This window comes from Thermobia domestica, chromosome 10 (genome assembly GCF_964235325.1).
Source record: "Thermobia domestica chromosome 10, izTheDome1.hap1.1, whole genome shotgun sequence".
Classification (NCBI taxonomy): domain Eukaryota; kingdom Metazoa; phylum Arthropoda; class Insecta; order Zygentoma; family Lepismatidae; genus Thermobia; species Thermobia domestica.
In genome coordinates, this window is record NC_137463.1 from 238208137 (window position 1) to 238224433 (window position 16297).

Genomic DNA, 16297 nt, shown 5'->3' on the forward strand with positions numbered 1-16297 from the left:
GAAAAATATGTGATTACAGTTTGCCCTGAGGCTTGATATTTGGTACGGGGAAAGTGGAGACAAACAAAATAAGCTTTAATCTATTACATATAAAAATAACTCCTGATGAGGTACGTCTCTGGACTAAAGACCAACCAAATACTGAATACTAACAAATCTACTGGTGCCTAACAGTTCTAAAAATGGATAAATAACAATAAATGTAAGCTACACCTTGAAGCCTATGTAGATTCATAGGGCATTGACTTAAAAAGTGATGACTATTACTGGGGATTGTAAGGCATCTAATACAAATCTACTTATAGTTTATAGGATACAAATAGAGTCTACACAAAACATTGACTGCATGAACTAGATTTGTAATCTACATTTTTGCCTTAAAGAAACTGCAGTGTTTATCAATATCAGCTACAACAGAGAACTTAATTACGAAAGGCATCACACTTTCAAACTTAACAGGACCATAAGAAATAACCCTTTTGTATAAAATATCTATATCTTCTCGAAGTGGAAAACGAGATTGCGTGCCAATTCGTTCAAGGAACTTCATTTCATACACATTTTTGCTAACTGACTTTCACTCTGCCAATAGACCAATTTTTCATGTAATCAGCTGCATAATATTGTTCTCTCCCTAAGCCAGGCATTGCACTGTCTTCATCATCTTCGATGTACTATCGGAAATACCTGCATCTGTCCATGTACCCACTTACCCTACAGGTATAAAATTTGTCCCCCCCCCCACTGTACAAAAATGCGGGGTAAGTGGGGACACCTCAATTGTACATCTATACTGACAAACATAACACAGTACATACAATTTTTATAACTACCTTATCATTTCTTCTTAACCATACAATGTTTTCCCCGGGTGCTTCTGTGACAGTTATCTCAGGATAGCCCAACGCTTCAAGATCTACGAAAGTTGCTAAAACGTGGACCCATTTTTGGCATAGGGGTATTCGTTTATACTCTTCACTAGAGATGTAAAAAAGCCGGCTTTTTTGAATTGATGGATTTTTTCACATAAAAAGCCGGCTTTTTTGGGGAAAAAACGAGAATTTTGGAAATTTTGGCTTTTTTTTTTTTTTTTTTTTTTTCATTTTCATGATTTTTCTTTCTAAATACCTTTCTTATGGTATACTTTATAGTTAGATAAGATTTCCATGACCTAAATGCCATATTTTGCTCTAGAATTCACCACCAAAATGGATGGAGTACGTTTTACGAATTAAAGCAAACAAAGAAAGTAGTATTTGAGGGCAATTTTAGAGGTTATTTAACTTTATTTTAACTTTTGAGTTATCAACATTTTTTTCTTCTCTAGATCATTTCAGTTTGTCATCCGTGTTTCATTTCTAAGAGCTTAGTAAGGTAGATTCTAGCGTAAAAGTTAAACTTATGTTTTTCTATATATCCGTCAAAGCGTACGTTTTCAATATATCCGTCAAACCGTACTTCCACATTTCTGTTGTACTGTAGCTGTGCAATGATTTAGGAATAATTTTCCGGATACAACTTTGAATACCATTTTATGCAAATAGTCAGTAGCGGATTTAGAAAAGTACTTTGGGAGGGGTTTCTCTGATTGTTTCGTTTTTTGAAAAATCCTTAATTTTTATTTGGGAGGAGTTTGAAGTTTGAGTACAGGCATAACTAATATTTCGTTTTGTTTATATATTTAGCAATAATCTTCTGAATACAACCTTGAAGATCATTTTACACTGAGAATCAGTGGCGGATTTAGAAAAGTATTTTAGGAAGAATTTTTCTTTCTAATATTTAGTTTTTCTAAAAAGTCCCAATTTTTATTTGAGGGAAGCTTGAAGTTTATAAGTAAAGGCATAACTAATTGATATTTCGTTCACTCAGTCATGTTTGTTGTGCAGTTGCGTTTGGCTTAATTAAATATATTCCGTAGTATTTTTGGGGTGGGGAGGGGTTCCGTAAAGATATGAAGGGTGTGAGGTAAGAACATGGTAGGTAACCAACAATGCTGAGTTATGCAGCACCAGATAGACAGCAACGCATACCGCTTCGTTTAATCCTTCATGTATAGTCTCACGTGAAAAATCATCTTTCCAACTTTGAAAATGAATTGTGCACCAGAAAAGCTCTACTTTCTTAAGTAAAATAGTAGGTTACCATGATCTTGCCTCATACCCTTCATATGTTGAATTACTCCTGTTAAAAATTCAGAAACCATGAGGACTGGGTAAACCATGATGGTGGTTATATAAAACTTGACTGTAGAATTTCAAGAATATAAAGAACCACCCAAAACAAAGCTCTAGATATGCGATCTTTAAGCGTATCATATAAATGTAAGTATTTCTTTTATGTTTTATTTTAATTTTATTTTGTTTCAAACAGAAGGTATGGAATATTTTGAAGTACTACATACAATTTTGCTAGTTATTTGCGTATTTTTTTTTTAAAAAAAGAAGTATTTACTTTCACGATTGGCTGGTTTACACTAGCCGGTTTAAAAAAATGGTTCAAACCAAAAAAATAAAAAGAACGAAAAATGTGAATCGTGTGAACTTCATGGTGACGTTTCCAAATATCAAACCATCTGCATGAGTTTTATCTCCTTTTCACCTTTTAATCAAGGTGTCTCATGTTCAACTCTCGGTCGAACAAACCAAGTAGCGGTTCGGATGTTTAAGCGAAAGTCTTCCCCTTGATAACCTCGGTATTAAGTAAGGATGTTAGGCCTAAACATACGAAACGGAACCAAATTGTATATTTCTGCTTGCCTGAATGCCTGTTGTTTTATAAAGAAGACAGGGTTGCTTCAATATATTGATAGAAATTGGCAAAATTTATCGACTGCCTACGTAGCTTCCAACATTAGCCTGGATTGGACTTTCAATGATATCTACATACTAAATTTGTAATTTAATACCTCGGTTTTAGCGTACTGTTGATGATACATTGACCTTAAATTTTACATGCAAAGCAATAACAGGATTTTTCAGTTATTGTTTTAATTTAAAGTAATGACGGGATTTTCCCGATGGCTAAGGCGGGAGTTTCCCAATTTAAGAAATTTACTGACCGGATTTCTTGAAGCTTATGTGACCCCTTCCAACATAACCCTGTTTTTGCATAATAACACCAAGGCGAAACAAACTTCTTTCTGTCAATATGTAATATAAATACATACAGCAAAATACTTAAACCCAAAAACCCGGTTTAAAAAAAAAAAAAAAAAAAAAAATTACCCCTCCCCAAAAATAGGGTTTTTGGCTTTTTCAAAAACAACCACGGTTCTTTCCAACCCTGCTTACTTTTGTATATAAGAGGTTAAAAAATTCTTATTATATACATTGGTTAATCCTTTAAAATTCATAATGCAAATATGTTAAAAATTTAAATTGTTTGAAATATATTTTCGAAGTTCATGGTTTATTTTCGAGATTTTATATTATTATCGGTATCAACCACTAATTAAATGAGTTTTTGTGTTATTGAGAAACGAAACAAAGTCTGCTTTATCAATTTAAAGCAAAATTTTGAAAAAAGCCCTAAATTTCCCAAGCAAAAAAGCGAAGCAGAGTTTTTTTTTCCAAAACAGCCGGTTTTTTTTCCGAGCCCTTGCATCTCTACTCTTCATATTAGTTAAACCACTCTACCAGACGAATGGCACTATGTCCACACTCTACAAATTTGGAGGAACTGTTTTCATATTTTTTACCAGATTTTAGAAAACGCGCCTGTCCCTACTTACCCCAACTACCCCTACTAAACCTGATTTTTGGACGAAAGAAATTGCAATGAAATATGTTACAACGAAGGCGATCATTGAATTAAATTTATTTATTCTTAACTTCTTCCTATTTTCAATTCTTTGACACATTTCTCCCTGCATGTTTTCCATATGCAAGAGAAGATAATTTTGTGTATGTCGTTGTAACAGTCTACAGAGCTGGAACCAGTTTTTGACAAGAATGTGATTGAGGGAATAACATGGATTCCCGTTTCCTATGTCATGATAAAACCAGACAGAATGGAATGGATGCTTTGTCCATGTAGATCAATGGTGTCCAATTATAATGATCCTGAGGGCCATAACCGTCTTTACTAGTAAAGTGGAGGGCCACAGTTAATAATAATAATAATAATAATAATAATAATAATAATAATAATAATACGGTAGAAAAAATAAAAAATGTATTTGAAATATTATATACCTATTCAAAATGATAAATGAGGGTGACTAGCAGCGTTCACAAGGGTTGGGATATCAGCATCCATTCCTGTTGTTGCGAGCCGCAGAAGATGTAAAAGACAAGAATCTCCAAGGCAGTTTCTGAAGTGATTGTTCACAATTTTCAAGGTGGAAAATGCACTTTCATACAAATAAGTACTATCAAACACTGACACTTTTTACGGACCAAACTCCAAATTTACGGAAAGGTGTTGCCCGCACCTTTTTGTTGTACAGAAGCGCTGAATGAATGCCTTATTTCGAAAGAAGAGTAGAAACATTAAAATCATGAATAAATATAAATGAAAATAGTATGTCCTAACAATTGTTAATCGTGAGAGCTTAGTGGGCCGCAAAAAATAGTTTGGTGGGCCGCATGCGGCCCACGGGCCGCCATTTGGACAGCACTGATGTAGATCCTCATCTGGTTCTTATCGACTCAACACAAACTAGAAATGTCTTCAAGATAGGCTGTGGTCATGATGGATTCCTGGAAGCAGGTAGCATTTTCCTTCATATTTTTGTTCATCTTACGTATCTCTAACTTTCTCCCGTAACAGTATCCAGCGACAATCATGGTTCTCTTCGAGAAACTTTCTAAAGAAACTACCAGTGAAAGTTAGTACGTCCCATGCCACTCGTGTAATTGCCCTAATATTACAATTACGCACAGAATAAGTATAGGCCTTGCCCAGTGTGATAACCGTCCTCTATTATGACCTCCCCAAGCGTCTCGTTTGCAGCAGTTTGTCATACGATCACAAGGTGTCTACTAAAATCCCAAAGTGAAATTTCGTGACCTTTTCTTTACCAAATCATAAAATTTCCTAAAATTTCCAAGAGCAAATTTGGGTGCGAATTAGCCCAAATTTTCATCCATGCGATAGAAACGTACTTTGCTTGCGATTTGGTAGCGTCTAAAGTTGATCATAGACATTTTTGGTGGTGAACTTGGACGTTTTATAGAACAAAATTTTCCAATCTGTACTTACATTTGAACAGTTAAAAAAAATCGTGACCCAAAAGCTAAATTTCATGACTTTTTCGTGACATTCGTGACTTTCGTGACCGATAGACACGCAACATGAAGCGGGAGGAGGTTATGATGATGCTGACAGAAAACTATTCGAGTTAATCTCTGGACCATGTTATGTGGGTTCATCTGGCCTATCAATCGACGAACTCCATGAAGTACATCAGGAGACACTTTCGCTCGCAACCTCGAACGGGTTCCTTTAGTTGGCGAATGGTTCTGAATAGCTCCCATTTGTGTTTGCCAGGCCACGGTATTTTGGCTGTGATCATTTTGATGGTTGTCACCACGAATCAGTTTTCTCAACAACATCTCACCATTCAATTTATGAAAAATATGCATGAAAAAGAGCCATTATATACCCCTCTCTATAATGATTCACTTTCAACGGCATTTCACTGGTACCAACACGATACTTTGGCACCTGCAAGCTGAGGCATCGCACTGATAACAACGCCCGTTTCATGGTTTCGGTATAACGACACAGGTGACAGAAGCGTCGGATATAAACCGATCAAGTTTCTGTAGTATTACTCTTAAAAAATTGTTGCAATTTCAACAATTTGTTCTATCACCGACCCCAAGCCCATTTATCGCATTTAAGTTGAAGTGGACGAGAAACAGCGTTAATTTCGAACTTAACTAACCAAGCCTCGTATATGAGAGAAACGTTTCGAAGCCTTCTCTCCGTTTGTGTGTTGGTGCTCTTGGCTTCAAGCAAATCGCCCAGAACTCCCTTACATTGCAAAGAAAGAAAGAAAAAGAAAATCGCTTAGCGTTCGTTCCACGAGGAAGACTCATCGATATTTTTAGCCATGATCCTGGTCCCAATGTTACGAGTGAAAATCGGGATTTTCAAGGCTGACCATATACAAGCCATAGTTAGTTAAGGGAATCTCCAGTGGTGTTTCTGCTCGCGTCGATGCACGATCCGTGTTGATCGTTGCTTTGTAGGCCGCCCCTGAACATAAGTTGGGTGTGCCATTCTAAGTCGCTTCGCGCGCTAGTGTGAGTGAGAGCCGGACCTGTGAAGTCCGCGCCAATACAAGCTTTATATTATATTTTGTGTGAAGCGAACAAAGTCTTGAAGTCTACTCTTCTATGTTATATTTCGTGGATTGTTTCAAGTTGTGTGCATTCCCAAATGAAAAATGTATCAGCATTATTCTTGAGTACAGTCGGAAGAGTTAACCTCCTACGGGGCCCTCATCGAGCGAATGAACTGGTAGATTGCGCCGTCGCCTTAATCCATACTGCTGAGGACAATTTCAGATTTCGTGGATTTCGCTCATATGGTGTACTCCGAGTAGTAATCTCGATCCGTGCATGCACGTAAAAGTTAAAAGATTGTAGTTTTATGTATATGTAATATTTGTATTTGTATATAGTTTCCTTTTGCTTAGTTTTAATTAAAATCAAAATGAATAATAATTATTTTTTTCTTCTTTGTTACACATTCATCAACACTAGCTTACGGCGCTCATGTCTAGGAATCTGTCGTTTCCCAGCTGCGGTAGAGGCTAGGATGAGCGTGTTGGGGGACAGGTTATTGAGACTAGCTGGGACGAAGGGATAGAGTAAGATCGAGAGAAAAAAAAAATATATATATATATATCTATATATATAAAAGAGAACGTACAAAATTTTGTCCGCTCATCACGCTAATACGGCTGAACCAATTTCTTTCATTTTTGGGGGGTTATTAGGATTTGGACCCTAGATGGTTTTTATCATATCACTTTAATTTTTAATTACCAGTGTCTTGAGATAATTGACCATTCAAGTGTCCATAACGTACAAATCCTTTGTTATTAGTTCATCATAGGTAAAAATAAACGTATTTATATGCAACCCGCATGACCGTGTCACTCGGCGGGTTAACATAAATGACAGGCGATATACAGCGGAAAATAGCTTGAATCTTCTGTTTAAAATTTTTTAATTGATTTGCTTATTTTTACAGACACTTTTACAATATGCCAGCACCGGGATGACCGCAGCGAAGCGGGGCGGGTTAACATAAATGACAGGCGATATAATGTTAAGATTTACTGCAATCTTCTATGGTTTTTATCATATCACTTGAAAGCGAAAAAGTAAAAATTATCTAAGTAACAAAGTTTATTGCGTTCCGGGGTGACCGCAGCGAAGCGGGGTGAACGCTGCTAGTATATATATATATTATTAATATAAGGAGTCACAACTAACCACGGCCACAGTTCCAGTTTTTATTGTTAGCTTTCCCCAACAGTCGTTATTCTGCAGTTGCTGTTATACTACTGTTGTGTGTGTGACAATCCAATACAACACTTCTTCATGGTCGAATGGCTAACACGTGCTTTCTGTGCGCGTGTACCTGGATTCGACTCAAGGTGGTTATGAAATTGCCTTGTAGTAACAGTTCGGAGCTCATTTTAACAATAGGACCCTTCTCACATAGCCTCTGTGCTAAAAATTTGTTAAATTTTAATGAACAAACAAGTTCTATACTATTGAAGAATACGCACCACTGTCCAAATAAAGAATATGCATCTGGTTGTTCGGCGGCAATACAAGTAAGTGGTTAAGACATGTCGGTTGAAATCACCGTTATCTAATATTTGATACTCGTACTAAATGTACAGACAATGTTATGACCAGAAATAATTTTATTGTGATATGACTATCTCGGGGATCTTAAAAAAAAAAAAAAAAATCTTTACCTCCTTATTTCTTGGTGGAGACGCTGCATCTGTCGCTGGTGAGGAAGGGCTACCTTCGTGATTAACCGCTCCCTGAGGAATGAGATTAGCTGGCAATGTATCTGGAAGTTCTATATTATTTCGCCTAAGCACTACGAGATGCATAGCGGTATTAAATTCCTCAAGAGATAAAGCTCCGTCCTTGCTGACGTCAGCTAATTGCCTGTCAAACAAATTACAACATATATTAGTGACAATCAACCAATTAGTCAAAACAAACAACAGTACACACGTAATTATGTAATTATAAAGAACTTGAGATACAGTAAATAATTTCCTTTCACTACGAAGCTATAGTACGCAACTAACGTGATACGGGTAAATAGCCTGGTGTAAATATTGATTTTTTTTATAATTATCTTTACATTATCTATTACACAGTATTTACTGGACCAAATTTACAATACTAGCGTTATATTTACAATAAGTAAATTGAAAAGATGTGCATATTTCTTCTAACTTCAATAAAGTAGAACAATTTTACACATACAGAAGAGCAGCCAAAATCTGTGACTGAAATAAAGAAACAGGCTTACAAAAAGGGATGTGAATAGCACATTTTGGCAGTTACAATGCTTCCCTTGTTGCCAATATTTTGAAAGATAATAAATAAGGATTCCCATTATACCAGGGTACTACTAATGCCGAATAGATATAAATGATTTTAGTTGGTTGGTCCCGTTCAGTACCTAGGCTATATGAGATTTGGACGTACAGCTTATAAGATCCGAACCATATGAGCTCCCTCTGAGAATCGAACCCGGGTCACCCACGCTGAAGGCGCATACTCTAACCGCTTAGGTACGAGAGATCTCTGACTTGTCGATGCCTCTTATGCCAGCCCAAAGACTTCGTTCAAAAAGTGCTTGGTGGTCATGTTTTGGCTGGTCACTGTATATTCTGTACTTTCAATATGTAAACATTAAAATTTCTTTTAATTTCAAAGAAAAAAAAAAAAGAATAATTCTTCTTTAAATCAATTGTCTACGAAACACAGATGTAGCAGGTATTCGACATACTTAAAAATCGCAATCAGTTCGTATTTTTATCTATTTTTGCCGTTTTTGTCTGTCCACTTCTTGCGTCATGCCGGACATCTTTCCATCTTTTCATGTATCACATCTGTATTTTAAAAATACTCGATTACTTCATGGCGTATTCCCCATAAGCCGGTTTTAACCAAGTAACCGTTTCACTTACATTTTTGCCCATTTTCACGCAAAATTGAATCCTATTAGGGATAGCTATAAAAGCTTTCTGAGATGCAAAATAAAAGCGGGCACCCTAAAAGCAATCAACGCCTATGACTGGGTACTCAATGACTTATTTTACAAATTAAACGCAAATGAGACTTATAAACTACATCCGTCCTCTTCGTCCCGATGTGTGTTTATATATTACACCCGTCCTCAATGGTACGATCGACTGTGTTTATATGCCACACCTATCGTCAGAACTATCAGTATATGTTTATATGCCACACACGTCCTCAACGAAAGTACCAGCCGTGTGTTTATCACTTCCGTCCTCAACGGAACTATCAGCTATGATTTATATGCCACATCCGCCCTGAACGGTACGATCAATTGTGTTTATATACCACGTTCGTCTCTAAAGGGTCAATGTTTATCCGCTGCTCTAGATTTTTCTCAATCCTCTTCCATCAACAGCGTAGTGTGCAACCCGTTACTTCGTGAAGACGTGACAGTCGATTACATGTGTTGATATTAATAATAATTAATGTGTAACAAGTTATAAAAACGGGATATTTAATATAAGGCTACCATTTTAACAACTGTTAGGAAATATATTCCTACAATTGCTACAAAGAAATCAAGTTAGGCAAGCAATTTATAAGCTATGTATGGTCAACATTGAAATTACAACCAGCTTGGTGATTTTTAGTTCTTTAAAATATTTGGTTCTTAAATTTCTTACATCTTACAGTTTTACCATTTGTACTCTAAAGTGATTTTTTTTTCGTATTCTAAAAAACAGTTAGAAGAATGTAATAGTAGTAGATCAGTGCTCTACTGAGAAAACCTGACATGCGTTTCCAGTAAGTCAAGCATACAAAATATAGTAGAAGATTAGGTAAAAATCGCATCAACAGCTAATAAGGGTCTTCACTACAGCGAAATTAAACTTGTAAGGTACCGTTTATCGGTATCTTACATTATTGTTGTTCCAAGATACTGAATATTTAGTCTTCCACTGTTTTCCCAGAAATTAGAACATGACAAAATGGCTTTTAAGTACAGTGTGCAGATAAAGTAACCTCCCCATCTAGAGGTTTGCATTATCTTATTATCAACACATCACAAATAAACATTATGAATTAACATTCAGAAACAAATACAAGTAAACAAGTATTAAAACGAATGGCATGACTTTACCAAATGGGGACCATTCAAACAAACAAAGGAAATAATAACAACAATAATGTAAGGTACCGATAAACGGTACGTTACAAACTACCGTTAATTTTAGAGTTTTTCTGCAATATCCTCAAAACAAATAAAAACATTCGAAGTGCAAAAACGTAGTAAACTAGACAATATGATTTTGCATGTGATACCGTTATCACAACTCATCTATCTGCTTTCGATTTGCAACTGTAGACAGATTTAGAATTTTTAGCGGGTTTTGAAAATAGCGGCATACCAAAAGCAGATAGGTGAATTGTGGTAAAGGTATCACATGCAAAATCGTATTGTCTAGTTCACTACGTTTCTGCTTTTCGAGTATTTTTATCTGTCTTGAAGATATTACAGAAAAACTCTAAAATTAGCGGTAGTTTAATTTCGCTGTAGTGAAGACCCATAACTATTATTATTTAATACAGGATTAGCATAAATGATTCATTCGTTTTGAAAAGGCTATATATTCAAAAGTATTACACGTACACACATGAAAGATACATAAAAAATAAACAAACTCACCAAATTTGTACTGTGTGGCACCACGAGTCCATTTATTATCTTTCCGATCTGGTGTAGCAGTGTGGCAGTACGAGATTAGTACCTGTTGAAAATGAAAGGAAAGCAAGGAAAAAGTTTGTGTGTGCTTGAATATGCCAGGTGTTTATCTGTTATAGCTGTGAACGCGCTTTCAAAAGAGAGTAAGGAAAAGAACCGCTATGTAAACAAAGTATTTTGCGGTGGTATCGGCAATTCACGGACACTGGTTGCTTGTGTAAAGAGAAAAGCACATGGGCTCCCAGATCTCCTGATTTAATGCCCCGATACTTCTTCCTGTGAAGATACGTTAAGGACCTTATTTAGGTACCCCCACTACCGCAATCCTTAATAGAGCTCAAAGAAGGCATCAGTGCAGACAATTGACAGTACTATGCTACAAAATGTATGGAATGAGCTCGAGTATCGTCTGGACGTGTGTCGTGACACCAAAGGAGCAAATATTGAACATTTGTAGGGGGTGTATAAACCTGAGGAGTTTGTGGTTCTTTTCATATATTTTTCATGTATGTACGTGTAATCCTTTTGAAAATATAGCCTTTTTAAAATGAATGAATCATTTATGCTAGCCTTACACATAGAAGTGCGTTAATATAGAAACCTTAACGTACTAATGTTCTCGAGTAAAATGTACATACCATATTTTCCTTAGCTCTTGAACAGGCAATCGTGATTTCTCGAAGAATAACCGAGCCACTGGACCAGCAATAAGCCCAGAAGGGTCTGGTTGTAAGGATCGAAACTGAGCGTTGTAATAATCTCGCTGTTCTTCAGTGATTGTCCACACATCGCTTATATCCTCTTCTTCACTACTATGGCGATCGGAGGACTCCTCCTCGGTACCCAGCAGTTGGCGTTGCTCCTCACACGCCACTGCCAAAGAACACAAGCATAAATTAAACATACTGCAAGGAAATAACATAAAACGTAATACAGAAACAGTAATTGAACTGACAACTAAGCAGAAATCACTATCAAACGCATGATCTACGATAACTTTATAAAACTGCAGTAATTTTCCTTCGATAATATATCCAATACTAACGTTTAGCGGCAATCAATTCACAGATATTATCTGGCAACATTGCATTGTGCAGTATGGACATTTCAATTAGCATATATTTACTTTAGTAATTTCTAATCATACCAAGTGCTTAGAGCTGACATCGGTCAAAGATACAGAGGAGAAAAAGGAAAAGGATAGCACTCATTCCAACTACGAAATTTCCACACTTATATAATAATTTTTCGACTCTCATGCAAAAATGTATATTTTCTTAATTCTGCATAATTAGAGCAGATACAGGAGGTCAATTTCTAAAGAGTATAAGCAATGTCCCATCCTCATTGCTAGAATCGTAAAATTGATTGCTGTGCCAAATTGATGGACTTGTAAAATTCGAAAATTGATAAAGTCGTCAAATGATTAGGCTTAACTTATTAAAATGACCAAGTACTAAACCGTAGTAACTATTGTTTTATTACAACACAATCTCTTATTGAATTACTCCTTTAATTATTTGCACATAGCGTCGCTACAATTACAGAACCACTGACTAGATCGATTCATAATTCTTCTGTACACTTCTTTTAAAATTCTCGAATGTTAAGATAAAAACGTAACTAGCTATTACAAATCCGATTTGCGGTTAGTACAAGTAAACTTATTTCATTGTTTTCTATTAATCGAGGTAATAAGCATTCGTTGTCAAGCATAACTGACATAATCCTTCATATAACAATTTTAACGTATTTTCTCTTCCGTGCAACTTTTGTGGTGAAACAACAGAAAGGAACAAAGAAAATCACGGGGCCAGTAAGCTGTACGTGTAGCAACTGAACTGATGGCAGTTCATTTCTTGAAGAAGAAAGAAACCCTATCAATTCTTGAAGAAGAAAGAAAAAAGAAAGGTAAAGAAGCATACGTGTTTTGCAGATCATAATGTGACTTTAACATCACGAAAGAAGCAAAAATAAAATAATAAGGCAACGTTGATGTTTAAATTGCTGAACTGTTTGTTGATTCTTGTGCGCATTCTCTATTATGCAGCCCACTAACCTTGTAAGAAGAAAAAGAATTAAAAAAAAAAAAGTCCCTAACCAAGGGAGACCAATAGTCAACAAATTACAATAGACTCTTAACCCATTTATTTCTATATGTTTAAATTACTTTACAGTATGCAAAGAGTATATGTGAATATATATACAACTCGTCAAAATTGATTTTTGATACTTAAATTGCTCACAATTTTAACGGTCACTAGCTGTAGTTTTCACCAGATTACTAGCATTTCCCTGTCTTAATTAATAATAAAAAGCTTGCTACTGTTAAATCCACAAATTGTTATAGTTTTGTTTCTAGATGCAAATATGGTCTACAATTTCAGTATTCAAAACTCCACTACAATTCTGACACCCACAAATATTCACTTCTCCCCCGCCATAATTACTTAATTATAAATCTGTTTCCTCCCAAGAACTACAAAACTCTTAGCTCTGGCTGCTAAGATTTCTGCTACATCTGTAAGGATAACGAAGCATTGGAGGATAAGGATTCAACTACATGCAAGTGCTTACCTAAACCTTTCCAATGGGTTGCTGCCCAATTTTTCTCTTGGACACTATTCGTCGGGGTCGGGGAATCACTGGCTGTGCTCGAGACCTCCGGAGATTCCCTCTTAGGAGAGATGGAATTGTGCCTCATCACAACGTCTGGAGAATCGATGAACTCTTTAGTTCCCCGCTTCTGCTCCGTTACGGTTTCGTGCTACAACAGAAATACAAATCGCTATTACAGTTATTAACGCAAACTGTGATGACACACAAGAGTTCCAATACGACTTTCCTACATTTGTTACATTGTCACACATTTAAGCTGTCAATAAATAAATAGTATAATGTTACTTAAATGTGATCGAGGTGCTGGAAAAGGTCATAGTAGATGGGAGAGAAGTTAGGAGAATACGGCGGATGGGGAAGGGTTTCAAAATGTAACTCACCGAACCATTTGCACCGTACTTTCAGCGACAGGATCTCCTGTGATGGTTTAGCCTCGAGGAAAAAAGACTAATATTTCACAGGTCATACAAACCTAAAAGCTAAATTAAGAAACTGCATATGAGCTGGTTTTACTCTTCGTTATATTTGCTTTTAACACCTGTGCAGAAACTCTGCTAGATGTCATTAAGTAATTGTAGTCAACGAATTTGGTAATTACGTTAATAAACAAACAAGAGTATTTATCTATCTAATACGGTGTCAAGTGTATTTTTCATCATTCATAAATCTAGCAAAGTATTTCCTACAATAACTAACGATTGTAAACACAATTAACCTGCGAGAGAACTATTTCTGGAAGTCGCGTACATACTCAATAAGATTCACCTACCAAAGGGTAGAGTTAGAAAATTAGAACAGAACTCTACGGACTAAAGCAGTGGTTCCCAACTTTTTTTTTTTTTGACTGGTAACACACTTTAGTGAGTGCCCACGACATCGTGACATGCTTCTTTGATTTTTAATATAAACTAGCTGAACCTGCGTCCTCTACACAGCGCATTATTCACATATGAGCATGAATCTCCTTGTCATTTCTCACAACATCAGTACATGTATCTTTACAGGAACAAGTGAAAGACGTCTTGATAAAAATCGGCAAGAGGTACCATAAAGGGGAGATTTTTTTTCGATTATTTTTTCAATATCTTGCACCGTTTGCAAGATTTGAGCCTACTCCCGGTTGGAGTTTCTAATTCATGTATGATCAGTGTTTTCTTTCTTCTTGCATGCAGTATGTAATAAGCAAATACATTACACACACAATTCATCACAATGTCTGTGATATATGGTGTTTATTGTGCACAACACTCCAAACGGTAACGATTCATCTTAGACTGGAGAAATGGTTATCTTTCGTTTTTCATTATCATTTGGCCATAAAACCAATGCCAGAGAGAGATACAACCTCTGTATACAAATATGTGGTGTTGAAATGTGTAACTCGCAGGATATGATGCTTTACTTTTTTAAAATTTCAACACTTCCAGTGTACCTCTAAAAAAAAAATGTAATAAAGAAATAACGGCCATGTTGTTTCTTTAAATATTCATTTAGAACTGAACAATCTACACAAAATTTGCAATCGAACAGTGAAAACGGCATCTGTCTAAAGCCTATGGTTCCCGAGAACTCCCTGTCGAAAGGGTTGGCCACAAACACAACAAGGTACACGAACATATAAAGTTTTCTAACATTTTAATATATAGATTATAATGGTGTAGCCTATAAGTTTTTTTTATAAAGTAGTGACTATGTAGTAGAAAGCATTGTTTTCGCTGGAGGAGTCTGACTGGTACAGTCTATATCAAAACTCATTTTACCTAATTATTAAATCCCTTGTGATTTTTAAATTCTAAAATTTCGTGACATTCTACGAGAATCATCGGATTAACGGATAATTAAGAGTGAAAAGATAATGGAAAAAAAAAGGAAGGAAAGAAGGAACCTGAAAAAACCCACAGACAGTTTGTAGTCCACTATAGACTCTCATGATCTGGCAATATATGCAAGCAGGTAAATTCATCATCATAGGTATTCTGCCATTATTGGTATAACTGAGAAGCTTCCATGCTAATTTCTTCGTCTTCACGTACGATTTTTCTGTTTTGATATCGTCCATTGATTGTAGTCACCTTCGTCCCCACCTTCTCTTTCCTTCCACCATACCCTCTAGTATGTCCCTTATGATACAGTTCCTTCTTAGTCAATGTCCCAATCAGTTTCTCTTCCTCTTTTTAATAATATTTAAAATTGTTCTCTTTTCCCCCCCACCATTTCTAACACCCCCTCATTCGTTTTCCGTTCAACACAACTAATTCTCTCAATTCTTCTCCACACTCACATTTCGAAAGCTTCCAGGCGTTTTTCGACATTTTTGCCTAATATTCATGTTTCTGATCCACACAGTACAATACTCCACACGAAGCATTTTATGAGTCTTTTTCTTAACTCTTTATTCTAGGTCCCACAAAATAGTATTCTCTTTCTCTTAAAGGCTTCTTTCGCCATTCCTACCCTTGCTTTTATTTCACGTTTGCATTTCATATCACTACTGCAATAATACTACCCAGGTATCGAAAACTAGTTACCTGTTCTATTTTCTCCCCTCCTACTTCTATATTTGACACCAACCCCTTCGTTCCAATCACCATGGCTTTTGTCTTGTTAACATTTATTTTCACCCATATTCTTCACAGCCCTTCCTCAAGTTTCTACACCTTATTGATTTTCTCTTCAGATTCTGCAACAAGTGTCATATCATCAGCAAACTGTA

The 16297-nt window shown here is 36.0% G+C and overlaps 1 protein-coding gene across 2 annotated transcripts in view; it reads right to left on the minus strand.

Moving 5' to 3' along the window:
* Reps (RALBP1 associated Eps domain containing) overlaps positions 1-16297 on the minus strand; it is an 81684-nt gene that overhangs the window by 41255 nt on the left and 24132 nt on the right. For both annotated transcript variants that reach the window (XM_081729388.1, XM_081729389.1), the window contains exons 4-6: positions 13543-13732; positions 11604-11838; positions 7949-8150 (exon numbers count right to left, since the gene is read on the minus strand). In XM_081729388.1, coding sequence (XP_081585514.1) covers positions 7949-8150; positions 11604-11838; positions 13543-13732 — 627 coding nt within the window. The remainder of the gene's footprint in view (positions 1-7948; positions 8151-11603; positions 11839-13542; positions 13733-16297) is intronic.